Source organism: Phaseolus vulgaris, chromosome 2 (assembly GCF_000499845.2).
Source record: "Phaseolus vulgaris cultivar G19833 chromosome 2, P. vulgaris v2.0, whole genome shotgun sequence".
Taxonomy (NCBI): domain Eukaryota; kingdom Viridiplantae; phylum Streptophyta; class Magnoliopsida; order Fabales; family Fabaceae; genus Phaseolus; species Phaseolus vulgaris.
The window spans coordinates 48,805,082-48,819,275 of NC_023758.2; the positions used below are offsets into that span (position 1 = coordinate 48,805,082).

At 32.7% G+C, this 14,194-nt stretch overlaps 3 protein-coding genes across 5 annotated transcripts in view; all 3 read right to left on the reverse strand.

The window, feature by feature from the left end:
• Positions 1-392: 392 nt before the first annotated feature.
• On the reverse strand, positions 393-5,783 carry LOC137812973 (disease resistance protein RPV1-like). 2 transcript variants are annotated; one of them, XM_068615237.1, is made up of 5 exons: positions 5,248-5,777; positions 3,889-4,972; positions 3,456-3,815; positions 1,205-2,855; positions 896-1,107 (listed from the first exon to the last, which is right to left on the reverse strand). In XM_068615237.1, exons 1-5 carry the CDS (start codon positions 5,730-5,732, stop codon positions 1,037-1,039), a joined length of 3,651 nt encoding a protein of 1,216 aa, XP_068471338.1. In that variant the 5' UTR covers positions 5,733-5,777; the 3' UTR covers positions 896-1,036. The 2 variants fall into 2 exon arrangements, with proteins under 2 accessions (XP_068471337.1, XP_068471338.1); XM_068615236.1 differs by having other exon boundaries at positions 393-2,855; positions 5,248-5,783.
• Positions 5,784-8,868: 3,085 nt separating this feature from the next.
• The window catches only part of LOC137812974 (disease resistance protein RPV1-like), an 81,452-nt gene continuing 76,126 nt past the window's right edge, over positions 8,869-14,194 (reverse strand). Inside the window, exons 4-5 of the mRNA XM_068615239.1 lie at positions 13,866-14,165; positions 8,869-11,708 (exon numbers count right to left, since the gene is read on the reverse strand). Of these exons, the coding sequence (XP_068471340.1) occupies positions 9,750-11,708; positions 13,866-14,165 (2,259 nt within the window). The 3' untranslated portion in view covers positions 8,869-9,749. The remainder of the gene's footprint in view (positions 11,709-13,865; positions 14,166-14,194) is intronic.
• Positions 8,869-14,194, reverse strand: part of LOC137812979 (vacuolar iron transporter 1-like) — a 44,728-nt gene continuing 39,402 nt past the window's right edge. For both annotated transcript variants that reach the window (XM_068615245.1, XM_068615244.1), the window contains exon 5: positions 8,869-8,937. The gene's annotated coding sequence lies outside the window, so the exon portion shown is untranslated. The remainder of the gene's footprint in view (positions 8,938-14,194) is intronic.

A 14,194-nucleotide genomic window follows, 5' to 3' on the forward strand; every position in this document is an offset into this window, starting at 1 on the left:
AGAAAAAAATTTAAAAATTCTAACTCTTGATGAAGATGGGAATGCAACAAACAAGAAAAAGAAAATGTTTACACTGAAACTTTTGACAATATTTAAAAACAATAGAATTATATGATAAACTTGGAATAATGGCTAATTCTCCCTGCACCCAATATTTTTGAACATGCAACTTTTAAATTTGCTCCCTTGTAATTATATTTTCTTATGTGTGATGTAGTAACAGTTGCCTTATTTAAAATGTTACTAAATAACATATCATTTATATCTGTTATTTTTATTCTGTTCTGATTTTATATATATGTTAACGAAGTTGAGAATTTTCTGATTTTACAGGTCCATGCACAAACCTAATATAATGATATGATATTCAATATCAAGAGGTACTTGTCGTAAAACGGGGAATATGAGAGACTCCATAGAATGAAGAAAAAGTATAAAGAGGATTTACAAATTACCCTTTCAAATGCAGCTCCTCAGAATTTCTTAATGCCTTCACTGCAAATGCAACCCAAATAAGCTAAAGAAGTTAATCAAACTATACATTAAGAGTTTCAAGAAAATGAAACTCTGGAACAACAGAGCAACCCATCTCATGCTCAATAGAAACATCAAACTATATCTAACAATAACTTAGAAATCTTTGTCAACAATTGAACGAACCCACTCCTAAAATGCCATTGAAAATGTAAATAAATAAATAAAAATTAAAAATGAGAATTCATAATAAAATTTCATCGTGTTGAAACTTGTAATTTAGAAGTATTACGATAAGCCAGTTTTGATCCTCGCGAATGAAAGACTAATTAGCAGAAAGACTGTGCAAAATTCCTTCCACTGGATTCTTCGATGTCAACTGATTTGGTATAAAGAGGACATATGCCGCATTCTTTTATTGTGATAACTGATTTCAACTCTCTCACAAGTAATTTGCGATTTGACCGATTTGGCCGCAGAAAGGGATCATCATAATCATGCGAACTGATCTCAAAAGTGAAGCTGCGAGCATCACACAGCCTAAGGCTCATGCCGCTTGCCCTTAGGGACTCCAAGTTAAATTTCCACACCAATGTGTGATCTTTATCAACACCTCTCTCTTCATCATCCCATCTGAAATAGTTGTTTAACACATCATTATTTGGAATTATCCGTGTGCCATGATCATCAGATTCAAATTTTAGGCTGTAACCAAAGGAACCATATCTACCTTTAACAACTTTCGTATCTAACACTTCAAAAACCACACACAAAGCGAAACCACTGAGCCTATCATCGCTTAAAAAACTTAAATCTTCATTTATAGTCACTGAATGTCCCTTCCCACGAAAATGGAACCAACCAGGAACTGCACTCCCTGGAAAACAGAAGAACACACACCTATATCTATCGTCGGTCATCCTAAGCCTTGCATCCTCCTCAATGTTAGCACGACCACCTGAATCCAGTTGTTGAGCATTGGTCAAAAGAAATTTGAAGAAACCCTCTTTGGAATTTGACAAGTTTGGAACAAGAGAATTGGACATCACTCTTCTAATGGATGGGCAATCCAATGCCACTAGTTTTTTTAGAAATGGTGGAATCTCTGGGATGCATTCAAGCTTTTTGCAGTCGCTTAAATCAAGCGATTTCAAGCTTGAAAGATGAGCAACGCTCTCAGGAAGGTTCACAATTCCGCTATCACACAGTGACAGTTCCATTAATGACGTCAAGCGACCGATATCTCTAGGGATTTCTGTTAATCTGGCACACCCCGAACAATCAAGTTTAGAGAGAAGCTTGAGATTAACAATGGAGTTTGGAAGTGACTCCAGATCAGTGCATTTGCGGAGCTCCAGGGATCGAAGATTAACCAAATTGGCAAATGAGGAAGGCAGTTCTTTAACAGCCGTACATATCAAGTTAATGTGATCAAAAGTAGGAGCCGGCTCTGTGATCTCTGGGAAGGTCCTCAGACTTGAGCAACCACACAAATCAAGGTTCCTCAACTTCAAATTGAAAATGGTGCTTGGAAAAGTTTGTAGTGAACTACAGTGGGTAAGGTCTAACTTGCATAGTCTGGTGAGGCTTCCAATGGAAGATGGAATAATCTCAAGATTGAAGCAACTGCACAAACTCAGTTGTTGAAGCCCTACCAAACGGCACAAGGATGAAGGTAGTGCCTGTATGGCTGTGTCGTCTAAGATGAGCACCACTAGATCTTCCAACGTGTCCTGAATCTGGGGTAAATTTTCCAATTTTGAGCAACCACGGAGTGAAAGTTGCTTTAGGAACTTCATATCAGAAAGGTCAAATGGAAAGATTGTAAGGGAAGAACAGTGAGAGAGATCTAAGTGACAGAGCCTCTTGAGATTTTGAAAGTTTGAGGGTACACCTTCGAGTATTGTCGACACTTCACATTGTGAGTATATAGTATTATTACCCACTTCTTCTTCGTTATATCTGTCAAAACTAATTGAGGAAATTTCACTGGAAGTTGGGAAAATACCTTTAGCATTATGGAATTTAACAGTCCCTCCCAAAAGTAAACTTGAGAAAGTTGGACGTTGACCCTCCAGTTTCACATGAAGGTATCTGGGTTGACTGGTTGAAAACATTTCAAGCTCCTCACAGTGAGAAAGAATGATCAATCCTGGAGATGTGGATAAAATCTTGTTGGGAATATTTACACTTTTGAGATGATAACAATGATCTAAACATAAACAACTGAGCTTGCTGAGGAATATCGAAGAGTGAACTTTAATCAACTTTTGACAATAACTCAGAATTAGTTCTTCAATATTCGGTGACAGAGAAAGGTCTGGTATTCTAGTAAGTTTCAGAGAATGACTCAGGTTGAGCCTTTTCAAGTTGGGTAAATTCTGCCACAAAAAGTAAATGAATCAGGTAACAATGAAAAACTAAAATAAAGTTTTATGCAATTTTATCTATTTTTCTTCGGTAAACTATGAGCTACATCATCTATCGAGTTTATATTTTACATAAAACCACTGTTAAAAAAATCACACTGTTAACTAACAAAATTATGGTCACTATAAATTTTATAGTTATTATAAAAATTCACAAAATTTAACGTGTTTTTGTTCTCTACCTAAAATTACATCCTAATAATTTGAACCTAAGCTTATTATGTATTGAAAAACTTACTATAGTAATTTATAATCCATGACAATGTCGAAATACTTTATACTATGCATGTTAAAATTTGATAAAATGTCGAAATACTGACAAAATAAAAATGGTGTTTTCCGAGAGTTAAAATTAAACTTTAGTTAAAATAAGTCCATCTTTACATATTTTATAATTTGTTGTATATTATATTGAAGTTGATGTTATAATAAAAAAATGACTTAATTAATCGAAAAATGTGGAGAAAACACAAAGAAATTGCAAATGCTTGTATAATTTATTTTTATCTTTGAAAGTTTAAAAGACAAAGGAACATAGATAACTTGAAAAACCTGATCTCCTTCCCAGAGTTGTTCAAGACGGCAGCCTGGCATTTCGAGGATCACTAGATTTTGTGGGCAAAAGTTTGGAGGCCAAAATCTTTGCGGGAAATCTCTCCAATAAAGAAACTTTAGAGTGTCTGGCAGACCTACGAGAGATGATTCAAGAGACACATTTGATATGTATTCAGTTGAGTAGAGTAAAAACGTCCAAAGATCATCCAACTCTTTACGAGACACATCTGATATGTATTTAGGCGTGTGGAGCACAAGCATCCTAAGATTCTCCATCTTTTCGAAACTTTGTGCATGTACTACAACTTCTTTTACTTTGCTCGTATCTAGTAATATACACTCTATTGCATCTGACCCCTGAAAGTAAATCAATGTAATTAGAAGAAAAAAAAGGCATGAAATGTTTAATGACAGGTCAGTAGTTATATACCTTATTCTTTCTTAAAACCTCACAAATTTCCTCAGCATTAAACAATCGGCTGCGTTTTCCAGGATGCTGAGGACACTCTTTACGAACAATTTCTTTACCCATTTCTTCTATTAGATCGTGCATCACAATTCTACCATCAATGACAGATATTAGGCCCCTATCTTTCAGAATATCCATTCCAATCTTAGAAGAGAAACCAAAGTCATCAAGTCTTTCTGCTACCTCAATCTCCTCGTGACCTCTATAAAAGCAAGCTATGTCAAGAAATATATTCTTCTCCTCCTCCTCCAGCCCATCATAACTTAATTTTAATACATTGAAAATACCAAGATGTTGGCCCTTTTTCAACTTTTGCAACTCACTCTCCCATGCTTCTCTTGTTCTGCCATAAAGCAATGACCCCAAAATCTGGAGAGCTAACGGAATCCCTTTTGCATATCTCAACACCTTTTCTGACAGGTCCATGTAAGATTTTTCTGCTGAAGATTTTTGTTTAAAAGCATGTAAACTAAAAAGTTTATGAGAATCATCAAAATTCAACTCCTTAACCTCGTAGATATCATCAGCTCCAGCATTTCTAAGCACTTGTCTGTCTCTACTGGTCATAATGATTCTACTGCCCTGCCCAAAACTACCACTCCCTCCTATTAATTTTTTAAGTATAGCTGAATCGGTAACATCATCAAGAATGAGGATAGCCTTTGTCCGTTTGAGCCTTTCATTGTAATATGATAAATCAGGGGATTTCTTTATCTCTTCCTTTAGAAGCACAGACAGATATTTTCTTCTGATACTGTCTATTCCATCTCTTTGTATTTTTTCTTGAACGTCTAAAACAAGGCTGCTGGAATCAAACTGCACTGCCAATTTCTGATATATTTGATTACAAATTGTAGTTTTTCCTATTCCTCCCATGCCACAAATTCCTATGATCCGAACATCCGTTGACTCAAGATGCAACAAGGACTGAATTCCTTCAATATTTTTTTCAATGCCGATGATTCCTTGATCATAACTGGTGGAATAACGATTCAATTTTCTCAAAATATCTTCCACAATTTCTTCAACAAGTGCGTGTTCTGGCCTGGCAGATGATTTAGAAAATAAAGTATAAGTATTCAAGCACAAAAGCTAAAGTAAACTAAAGAAAAATTTTACAGTAACCGTTTGTGACTTCTGATACTAGGGAGCAGACTTGTAGGTACAAAGTTAAACTATAAGATCAGATATGGTTCAGATCCATGACCGACAAAGAGAAATGAAAAAAGAAGCACTTGACTTATGGTGAGATGAACACAATTTTAGTAAATGAAAAGAGATCCTGATTATCTCGAAAGTGCGTGTAACAAATATAATGACCTGGTGACTTTTGAATCCCAGCCTGCAAGTTTAGCAGCTTCAGTTAGAGCATCCTTCCATCCTTGCACTTTATCGTGCTTAAGGTGCTGCTCATGCTTTTCGAATGCTTCATTGTATCTTTGTTCCTGCTTCCTAATAGTTGATGGATCCACCTTGTAGAAAACAGGTATGACATCCCTTCCAAATCTCTTCTTGCATTCAAGTATCTTAGTGAGTTCATTCAAGCACCAAGTGGAAGATGCATAGTCTTGGGAGAAAACGATGACATAAATCTTTGATTCTTCTATTGCAGAGAGGAGAGCAGGTGAAATTTCTTCGCCCCTGTTTAATCTGTAATCAATATACGCTTCAATGTTCTTCCTCTGCAGCGCTGCATAAAGGTGACTAATGAAGTTGTCACGTGTGTCTTCCCCTCTGAAGCTGAGAAACACATCATGCTTTGTTAGAGAAGTAGACACGGGGAATGATGAAGAACTTCCTGACATTGGAATCAATTTTCTCTCCTTTCTCTGCAAATCTCAGATTCCTTTGTTTGTACCATTTCTACCTGAAGAAGTGTTTAAATTTTCTCAAAATACCTTGCACAGCGTGTTCTGGTCAGACATAAAGAAAAAGACAAATATTAAGTTAATAGAATAGTCAACAATTTAAAAAATAAGTATGAAATATAGATATATATCATTATCACGTGTGGAAGCTACGTCGTCTTGTATTGGATTTTCTAATCTGCCTTTTATCTTGTCTCATTCTTCTTTATCTTTTTTCTCTCATCTCTCTTGCTTACGATTTCTTTGCCTTTATTCAGAAATTTTATTTATAATAAACCTTCAATAATATTTGTACTTTCTAGCATATAGAATACTTAATGGATCCTTTTCTGATTTTTCTTTTCTAAAGTGCAATTGATATTTTAAATGTTTTTCTATTTAATTTTCCTTTCTTAATGACACATAAAATGGTTCAGTGCACAATTAATTACTCTCACCTTAGATTTCATTCATCTCATTCCATTTCCACACTCAAATCATTCTCACATTTGTTTCTACCTGTTTCACAAAGTTTTAGTTAAAATATGGAAATTAATGTTCAAGAACCCTACTTAATATTAATATTCAACAATTTAAAATATTAAAATGCAAATTAATCTTTCTTAATAATGTCATTTTTATGTAAAAAATAAAATGTAGTTTAGTCATTTATACTTAGATGGATAAAGATGGTTTTAGAAAAAAAAATGCATTTTATTTCAAAGGTTATCTAAGCTCTGAACTCATTTATGAATTAATAATAATAAATAATATGTAATTGTATTCCAATACCATATAATTTTTTTTATTGGGTGCGTTTCTGATGAATTAATTAATGCACTCTAGGGACAATGATCGCTCTAGTATTTGATTTTTTTATTTATTTTAATGTTGAAATTATAGCTATTTAGTACAGATACTATTGACACCGACACAGATACGACACAGACACAGAGATACTTAAAATCTCTAAAATGTAAGATACAGAGACATTAATCTATATATTATATAATTATGAATTATATAAATTAACAATAAAGACTTATGTGCACAAGTATTTTGGAGATTATTTTTTAAGCAGAAATATGTTTTTCATGACTGTTTCACAAAGATTTGTTTCTTATTTTTATAATCATAATAACAATTTATACCATAAAGTTTGAATTTTAGAAAATTAATGTATTTTTTCTTTTTAAAATTCCGTTAGAATCGTACTAAAATTGTAAAAAATCTAACAAATACATTTTGAATTGGACATTTCACAAATACATGTCCTACCAGTATCATACGAATGTAAACAAAATTCTTTCTTCATATGCCGCATTCTTTTACTGTGATAACTCATTTCAACTCTCTCACAACTGATTCGTAATCTGTGGGATGCATTAAAGCCTTTTGCAGTTAAATCAATAGTATATGATGATGTGAATGTTATTTATATACTAAATATAATCACATAGTAACTTCAAATTTGATAAGGTACAACATGTTACCATATCTCTTTTAATTTCTTTTATTTCATTATATATTTAGGTGTATTTAATTTCTTTTTATTTCATTGTGTATTTAGGTGTATTACGTAAAATATATAATTAAAAAGAAAGAAGAATAATGTTATTTTTAAATTTAAAGAATGACATATAGAAATAAACAAGCTATTTTGAAATTTTTAGATTTTACAAAACATTACATTTTGATTTTAATATTTATAAAATATTTTTTAATTTCATATTTAAAACACAACACTTAGTTGAGTGTGTTCCTTAGTTACTTACCAAATAACAACATACATCTTATCGGGTCTTTTTGCGACCCGACCCAAACTCATCTCGATCCTAGTAGGGTTCGCATCATCTTCAATTGAGGAGTAGATTTGTCAGGAGGAAAATAAATTGATTTATAAGAACATGTGAAGTTGTTTAGATTGAGGAATAATAGATGGATTTTGATTATGATTTATGGTAAGTTTAAAAAAAATAGATTTGTTTCTTTTAACATTTTTTGTATTATAATTATTTGCTGGCTGAATTGTTTTGAGTTAACATGTTTTCTTGGGGTATGATATTGTGAGGTTTTATTACATGCAGGTACGTGAATATTTTTTTTATTCTAGTTGTATAAATCAGGAAAAAATGTTTTTCACAATATAATTATAATAACCGTTTAACAACCTAAATAATAATAAAATATTAACTCATATTATTTAATTAAATTATTAAATAAAAAGTAGTAAAACTGATTGTAGGATGGGAATATGATTATTTTTAACTGCTAGCTCCTCATTATTCTTTTATAATAAAAAACACACTAGTAGGTGTTGAAAATCGTAATATAACAAACAAGTTTTGACACACGTAGGTTTGGCAATTGTTTTAATAGCTGAAAATAGTAAAACAATTTTTAATTACCACAAACTGCATCTTAAATCATAAAAAATAGCATTTTTTAGTTCATATATAATAACATTTCCATAAATAAATCTCCCGCCGCCATTGATATTAATCATTAATAATTTTAGATAATATTTTTTACTATAAAACATTTAATTGAGATTGAATTTTTAATTCACACTTTTTGGTCAAAGAATAATATATTTCATTTTTTTATTTATTAAATATTTTGTATAATGCTGAGAAAAAAAAATCTCACACACACACACACATATATATATATATGATCCCTATGTCCTACAAGTACAATATAACATCGTTAGTATAATGAATAAAAATAATGAGTATTCAAAGTCGTGTATTTACGTAAAAGAATAACATGATTTTTAAAAGAACTCACATTATCAGTTTAAATTTTGACGATAAAATACATTAATTATATATATTTATTCAAAATTTCAATTATATTATGCATTAATGGTTTTATGCTTTTAGAGGAATCAGAGAAACTTAGAAAAGCTTAATGAAACCCTATGAATAAAGGAGATGTAAAAGAAAGAGAAAAAGGAAGTGAGAAAAGATGATAATTAATAAACACCCACTCTTCATAACATAGAGTCTTTAAACCTATATTCCCTCAAACAGCATTTATAAGTTATTATCACCCACATGGAATAAGGTGCCTCAATGTGAACAAACCAAGATCAGTAAGAAATATGAGGTTCAAATAACGAAGCTGAGAATTTTCTGGTTTTACAGCTCCATGCACAAACCTAATACAATGATATGATATTCCATAGGATGGAGAAAAGTATGATATGAAGAGGATTTACCAATTACCCTTTCGAATGCAGCTCCTCAGGATTCCATCATGCCTTCACTGCACATGCAACCCAAATATGCTAAAGAAGTTAATCAAACCCAAATATAAAGAATTTCTAGAGAATGCAACTCTGGGACAACAGAGTACCCCATCTCAAGCTGAACAGAAACATTAAACTATATCTAACAATAACTTAGAAATCTTTGTCAACAATGAACGAATCCAACCGTAAAATGCCATTGAAAATGTAAATAAAACAAAATAAATTAGATATGAGAAATTCATGATAAAATTTCAACACTTGTAATGTAGAAGCATTACGATAAGCCAGTTTTGATCCTCACCAATGAAAGTCTAATTAGCAGAAGAGGAAGAGACTAGTTGACTGGGTAGCTTTCTGCAATGCCTATTTTAAGGTTACGCTTCCGGCAAAAATATAATAGAAGACTGCTCTCATGTCAAAGTTTCTCATACATAGAACAACCCGCAAAAGAGATTAAACATTCCAAAAGATGTCTCAACAGAAATGAAATGAGATCCTAACAACTTGTTGGGAAAGTACTATTTTGCCTTCAATTCCATTACTTCCTTTTGCCTTTAAGAGTGCAGTCATAATCATCAAAATACTTAGACTTTGTGATATGTCTTTTGGGCTTGCTATTCATCTTTTGTTGCCTCCTCTTGAGCCATAACACTTTTGGCCTTCCTCTTCCTATATTCCCTTGTGTCTCTTGAAGACTGTGCAACATTACTTCGACTGGATTATTCAATGTGAACAGCACCACCATATTCATCATCTTTCTTTTTGGAATAAAGAGGGCATATGCCGCATTCTTTTACTCTGATATCGGGCCACCAATGGCTGATCTCAAAAGTGAAGCTGCGAGCATCACAGAGCCTAAGGCTCATGCCGCTTGCCCTTAGGGACTCCAAGTTAAATTTCCACACAAATGTGTGATCTTTATCAAGAAATCTGCCTGCATCCGTCAAGTTTAACACATCATTATTTGGAATGATCTGTGTGCCATCATCATCAGATTCAAATTTTAGGCTGTAACCAAAAGAACTATATCTACCTTTAATATCATTCGTATCTAACACTTCAAAAACCACGCACAAAGAGAAACCAGTGAGCCTATTATCGCTGCAAAAACTTAAATCTTCATTTATAGTCACTGAATGTCCCTTCCCACGAAAATGGAACCAACCAGGAACTGCACTCCCTGGATAACAGAAGAACACAGACCTATATGCATCGTCGGTCATCCTAAGCCTTGCATCCTTCTCAATGTTAGCACGACCACCTGAATCCAGTTGTTGAGCATTGGTGAAATGAAATTTGAATACACCCTCTTTGGAATTTGAGAGGTTCCGAACAAGAGAATTTGACATCACTTTTCTAATGGATGGGCAATCCAATGCCACGAGTTGTTTTAGAAATGGTGGAATCGGTGGGATGCATTCAAGCTTTTTGCAGTCGCTTAAATCAAGCGATTTCAAGCTCGAAAGATGAGCAATGCTCTCAGGAAGGTTCACGATTCCGCTATCACGCAGTGACAGTTCCATTAATGACGTCAAACGACCAATGTGCCTTGGGATTTCTGTTAATTTGGCACACCCCGAACAATCAAGTTTAGAGAGAAGCTTCAGATTAACAATGCAGTTTGGAAGTGACTCGAGATCAGTGCATTTGCGGAGCTCCAGGGAACGAAGATTAACGAAATTGGCAAATGAGGAAGGCAGTTCTTTAACAGTCGTAGATGTTAAGTTAATGTGAGCAAAAGTATGAGCCGACTCCGTGATCTCTGGGAAGGTCCTCAGCCTTGAGCAACCACGCAAATCAAGGTTCCTCAACTTCAAATTGAAAATGGTGCTTGGAAAAGTTTGAAGTGAATTACAGTGGGCAAGGTCTAACTTGCATAGTCTGGTGAGGCTTCCAATGGAAGATGGAATAATCTCAAGATTGAAGCAACTGTGCAAACTCAGTTGTTGAAGCCCTACCAAACGGCACAAGGATGAAGGTAGTGCCTGTATGGCTGTGTCGTCTAAGATGAGCACCGCTAGATCTTCCAACGTGTCCTGAATCTCGGGTAAATTTTCCAGTTTTGAGCAACCACTGAGACAAAGTTGCTTTAGGAATTTCATATCAGAAAGGTCAAACGGAAAGATTGTAAGGGAAGAACAGTCAGAGAGATCTAAGTAACAGAGGTTCTTGAGACTTTGAAAGTTTAAGGGCACACCTTCCAAGAGACTGTTGAACACCTCTGAGTCTTCTGAGTCTGTAGCATTATTAGCCACTTCTATATTATATCTGTCAAAAGTAATTGACAAAATTTCACTGCTTGGGGAAATTTCACTGGAAGTTGGGAAATTTATCTCTTTCGTCATATCCAGTTCCTGACGCTCCAGTATGACATGAGGGAGAAATTTATCTTCATGTTTACTGATTGAAAACATATTAAGCTTCCGACAATGGGAAAGAGTAATCCATCCTGGTGATGTGGATAAAATGTTGCTCGGAATATTTACACTATTCAGATCATCACAATGATCTAAACATAAACAACTGAGTTTGCTGAGGAATATCGAAGAGTGAATTTCAATCAACTTTTTACAATAACTCAGAATTATTTTTTCAATATTTGGTGACATAGAAAGGTCTGGTATTCTAGCAAGTTTCCAAGAACGTGTCAGGTCGAGCCTTTTCAAGTTGGGTAAATTCTGCCACAAAAAGTAAATGAATCAGGTAACAAATAATAACTACTTTATCTATTTTTCTTCCTATTTAAACTATTAGCTACTACTATTGAGTTTATATTTTACATTACTTAAAAACCACTGTTAAAAAAGCCACACTGTGGACTAACAAAATTATATTTTAAAATATTATTAAAGATAAAATATGAAGATAGGGTAATTAAATTAAATATAATTTTTATTTTTCAGAAATGATGAAAATTATAATTAAATTAACTAAATTATATAAAATTCCATTTTATTTACATAACTCCTTTTCATATTAAAAAACTATATAAGATCTTGAAACTATAATTAATATCTTAAAAATTTAAATAATAATAATTATTTCTACTCATCCTTAATTTTTGTTGGTGAAATCTTGATTTTTGGGATAATATCACTTAAACTTAAGAAATATTTGACATTAATGAACTCTAAACAAATTTATATAAGAAATCAAGACATCACTTTCAATCCGAAATCTTAAACTAATAGGTTTATGGATTTTCTTTATATGTTGTTCATCTTACCAATTTGAACCCAATGCGAGACTTTCAACTCTAAGAGATGAAGTGGTGTACTTTATGCTTCTAGGACTTGTTAGATATTGAAACATGTACCATTGCTAAAATGTTTGAATGAAGGAGAAGTCAAAGTCTCTCTCCTTTAGAGATATTCGCTCAAGTGGCAAGAGGTTGATTAAGCAAGAGAGAGATCGTATTAATTCTCTCTTCTATGCAATTGTTGTCGTTCAAACAATGTGGAATCATTCAAGCAAAGAAATCTTCTTTTGGGTTAGGAAACAAGGTTTTTCAAGCGAGATAAACTCGTCTAAAGAATTTAACTCTAGTAGTGAAATGTTGTTGCCATGATTTAGCCAAGTGTTTGTATCTATGAGGCTAATGATGATGATGACGATGATAAGATGCATGAATGTGTATACACAAGTGTATGATATACCTCATGTTATATATTGTATGTGATTCAATTGATGACCATTTATTTTTAGGCCATTTATATGTATATTTTGGCCCTTTTATGAGTATGTGACGAGATATACCTAAGATTGTATTATGATCCTAATGAGTCGAAGTATCAAACACAAAACTCATTATGGAAAAAAAAAGATATTTTGTGCATCAGTTATGATATGATCACAACAATTAAAGCATGTGTGAACGGTTAATATTGTTCTTAATAAGAAAACAAATAATATTGTATGTGACATTAGAGATGTCAAATAGGTTTAGAAAATTATTAAGTTTAATTATCTTTTTAGTCTTTATATTAATGACCAAAAGTCAATTCAGATTTTTAGAAAGTTCAATATGATTTAATTTTTTAAAAAACAATTCAATGTGATTCCTTCTAGTATATTTCCCTTATTAAAATATTTTTATCTTAATGATTCTGCCACTGTTAAGTTATATGTGTTGTTATCACATTGAATTGTTTTAAAAAAATTTGGAACCACCACATTAAATTGTTTTAAAAAGTTAGTACTAAATTGAACTTTTGAAAATTGGGAGAATGAAATTAAATTTTGTCTATTAATACAGGGACAAAAAATAATTGAATCAAATATTTTACTATTTTTGTGATGTATATTTATATATAAATAATTTTGAGAATTTAGAGTTACAATGTGTTATATCATATATATATAATTCTTTTTGGTAATGTATCCTGTAGTTGTAAGCAAGTATGATTATATTAAGTGGGGCGTTTCAAATAGTGGAGACTACGCATATACAAATATCTCTTATAAAGTAAGAAAACAAAACAATCGTTACTCAAGAAGATCATGCAATGCATCACAGACAACATGGGAGATATATATCAACAATAATATGAGTAAATAATACATTCATGGGCCATTAGACGATATGCCTAAAAAAAATATGCAAACTATTAAATTTATAATTATTTTTAATTAGAAACATGCTGAGTATGACTCTTATGATATATGTATAACTGTGTGCTTCAAATAAAAGAAATTTCAAATCGAATAATGTGGAGAAGGCACAAAGGAATTGCAAATGAAAACCTGTAGATGTATAATACACAAAACATGCTTGTCTAATTTATTTTTATCTTTGAAAGTTTAGAACACAAAGGAACATAGATAACTTGAAAAACCTGATCTCCTTCCCAGAGTTGTTCAAGATCGCAGTATGGCATTTCGAGGATCACTAGATTTTGTGGGCAAAAGTTTGGAGGCCAGAATCTTTGAAGGAAACCGTTCCAATAAAGAAACTTTAGAGTGTCCGGCAGACCTACAAGAGATGATTCAAGAGACACTTTTGAATTCAATCCAAACGTGTAGAGCCTAAGCATCCTAAGATTGTCCATCTTTTCGAAACTTTCTGCATGTACTACAACTTCTTTTACTTTGAAAGTATATAATGATATTGATATACACTGTATTGCATCTGACCCCTGAAAGTAAATCAATGTAATTAGAAAAA

Bases quoted from the DNA above. Each gene is read 5' to 3' on its own strand.
- LOC137812973 (XM_068615236.1), bottom strand. From the start codon at position 5,732: ATGTCAGGAAGTTCTTCATCATTCCCCGTGTCTACTTCTCTAACAAAG. The intron at 4,973-5,247 runs GTCATTATATTT...ATCATCTGCCAG, and splicing joins TGGGATTCAAAAGTCACCAG to GCCAGAACACGCACTTGTTG. The intron at 3,816-3,888 runs GTATATAACTAC...ATTTACTTTCAG, and splicing joins AGGTTTTAAGAAAGAATAAG to GGGTCAGATGCAATAGAGTG.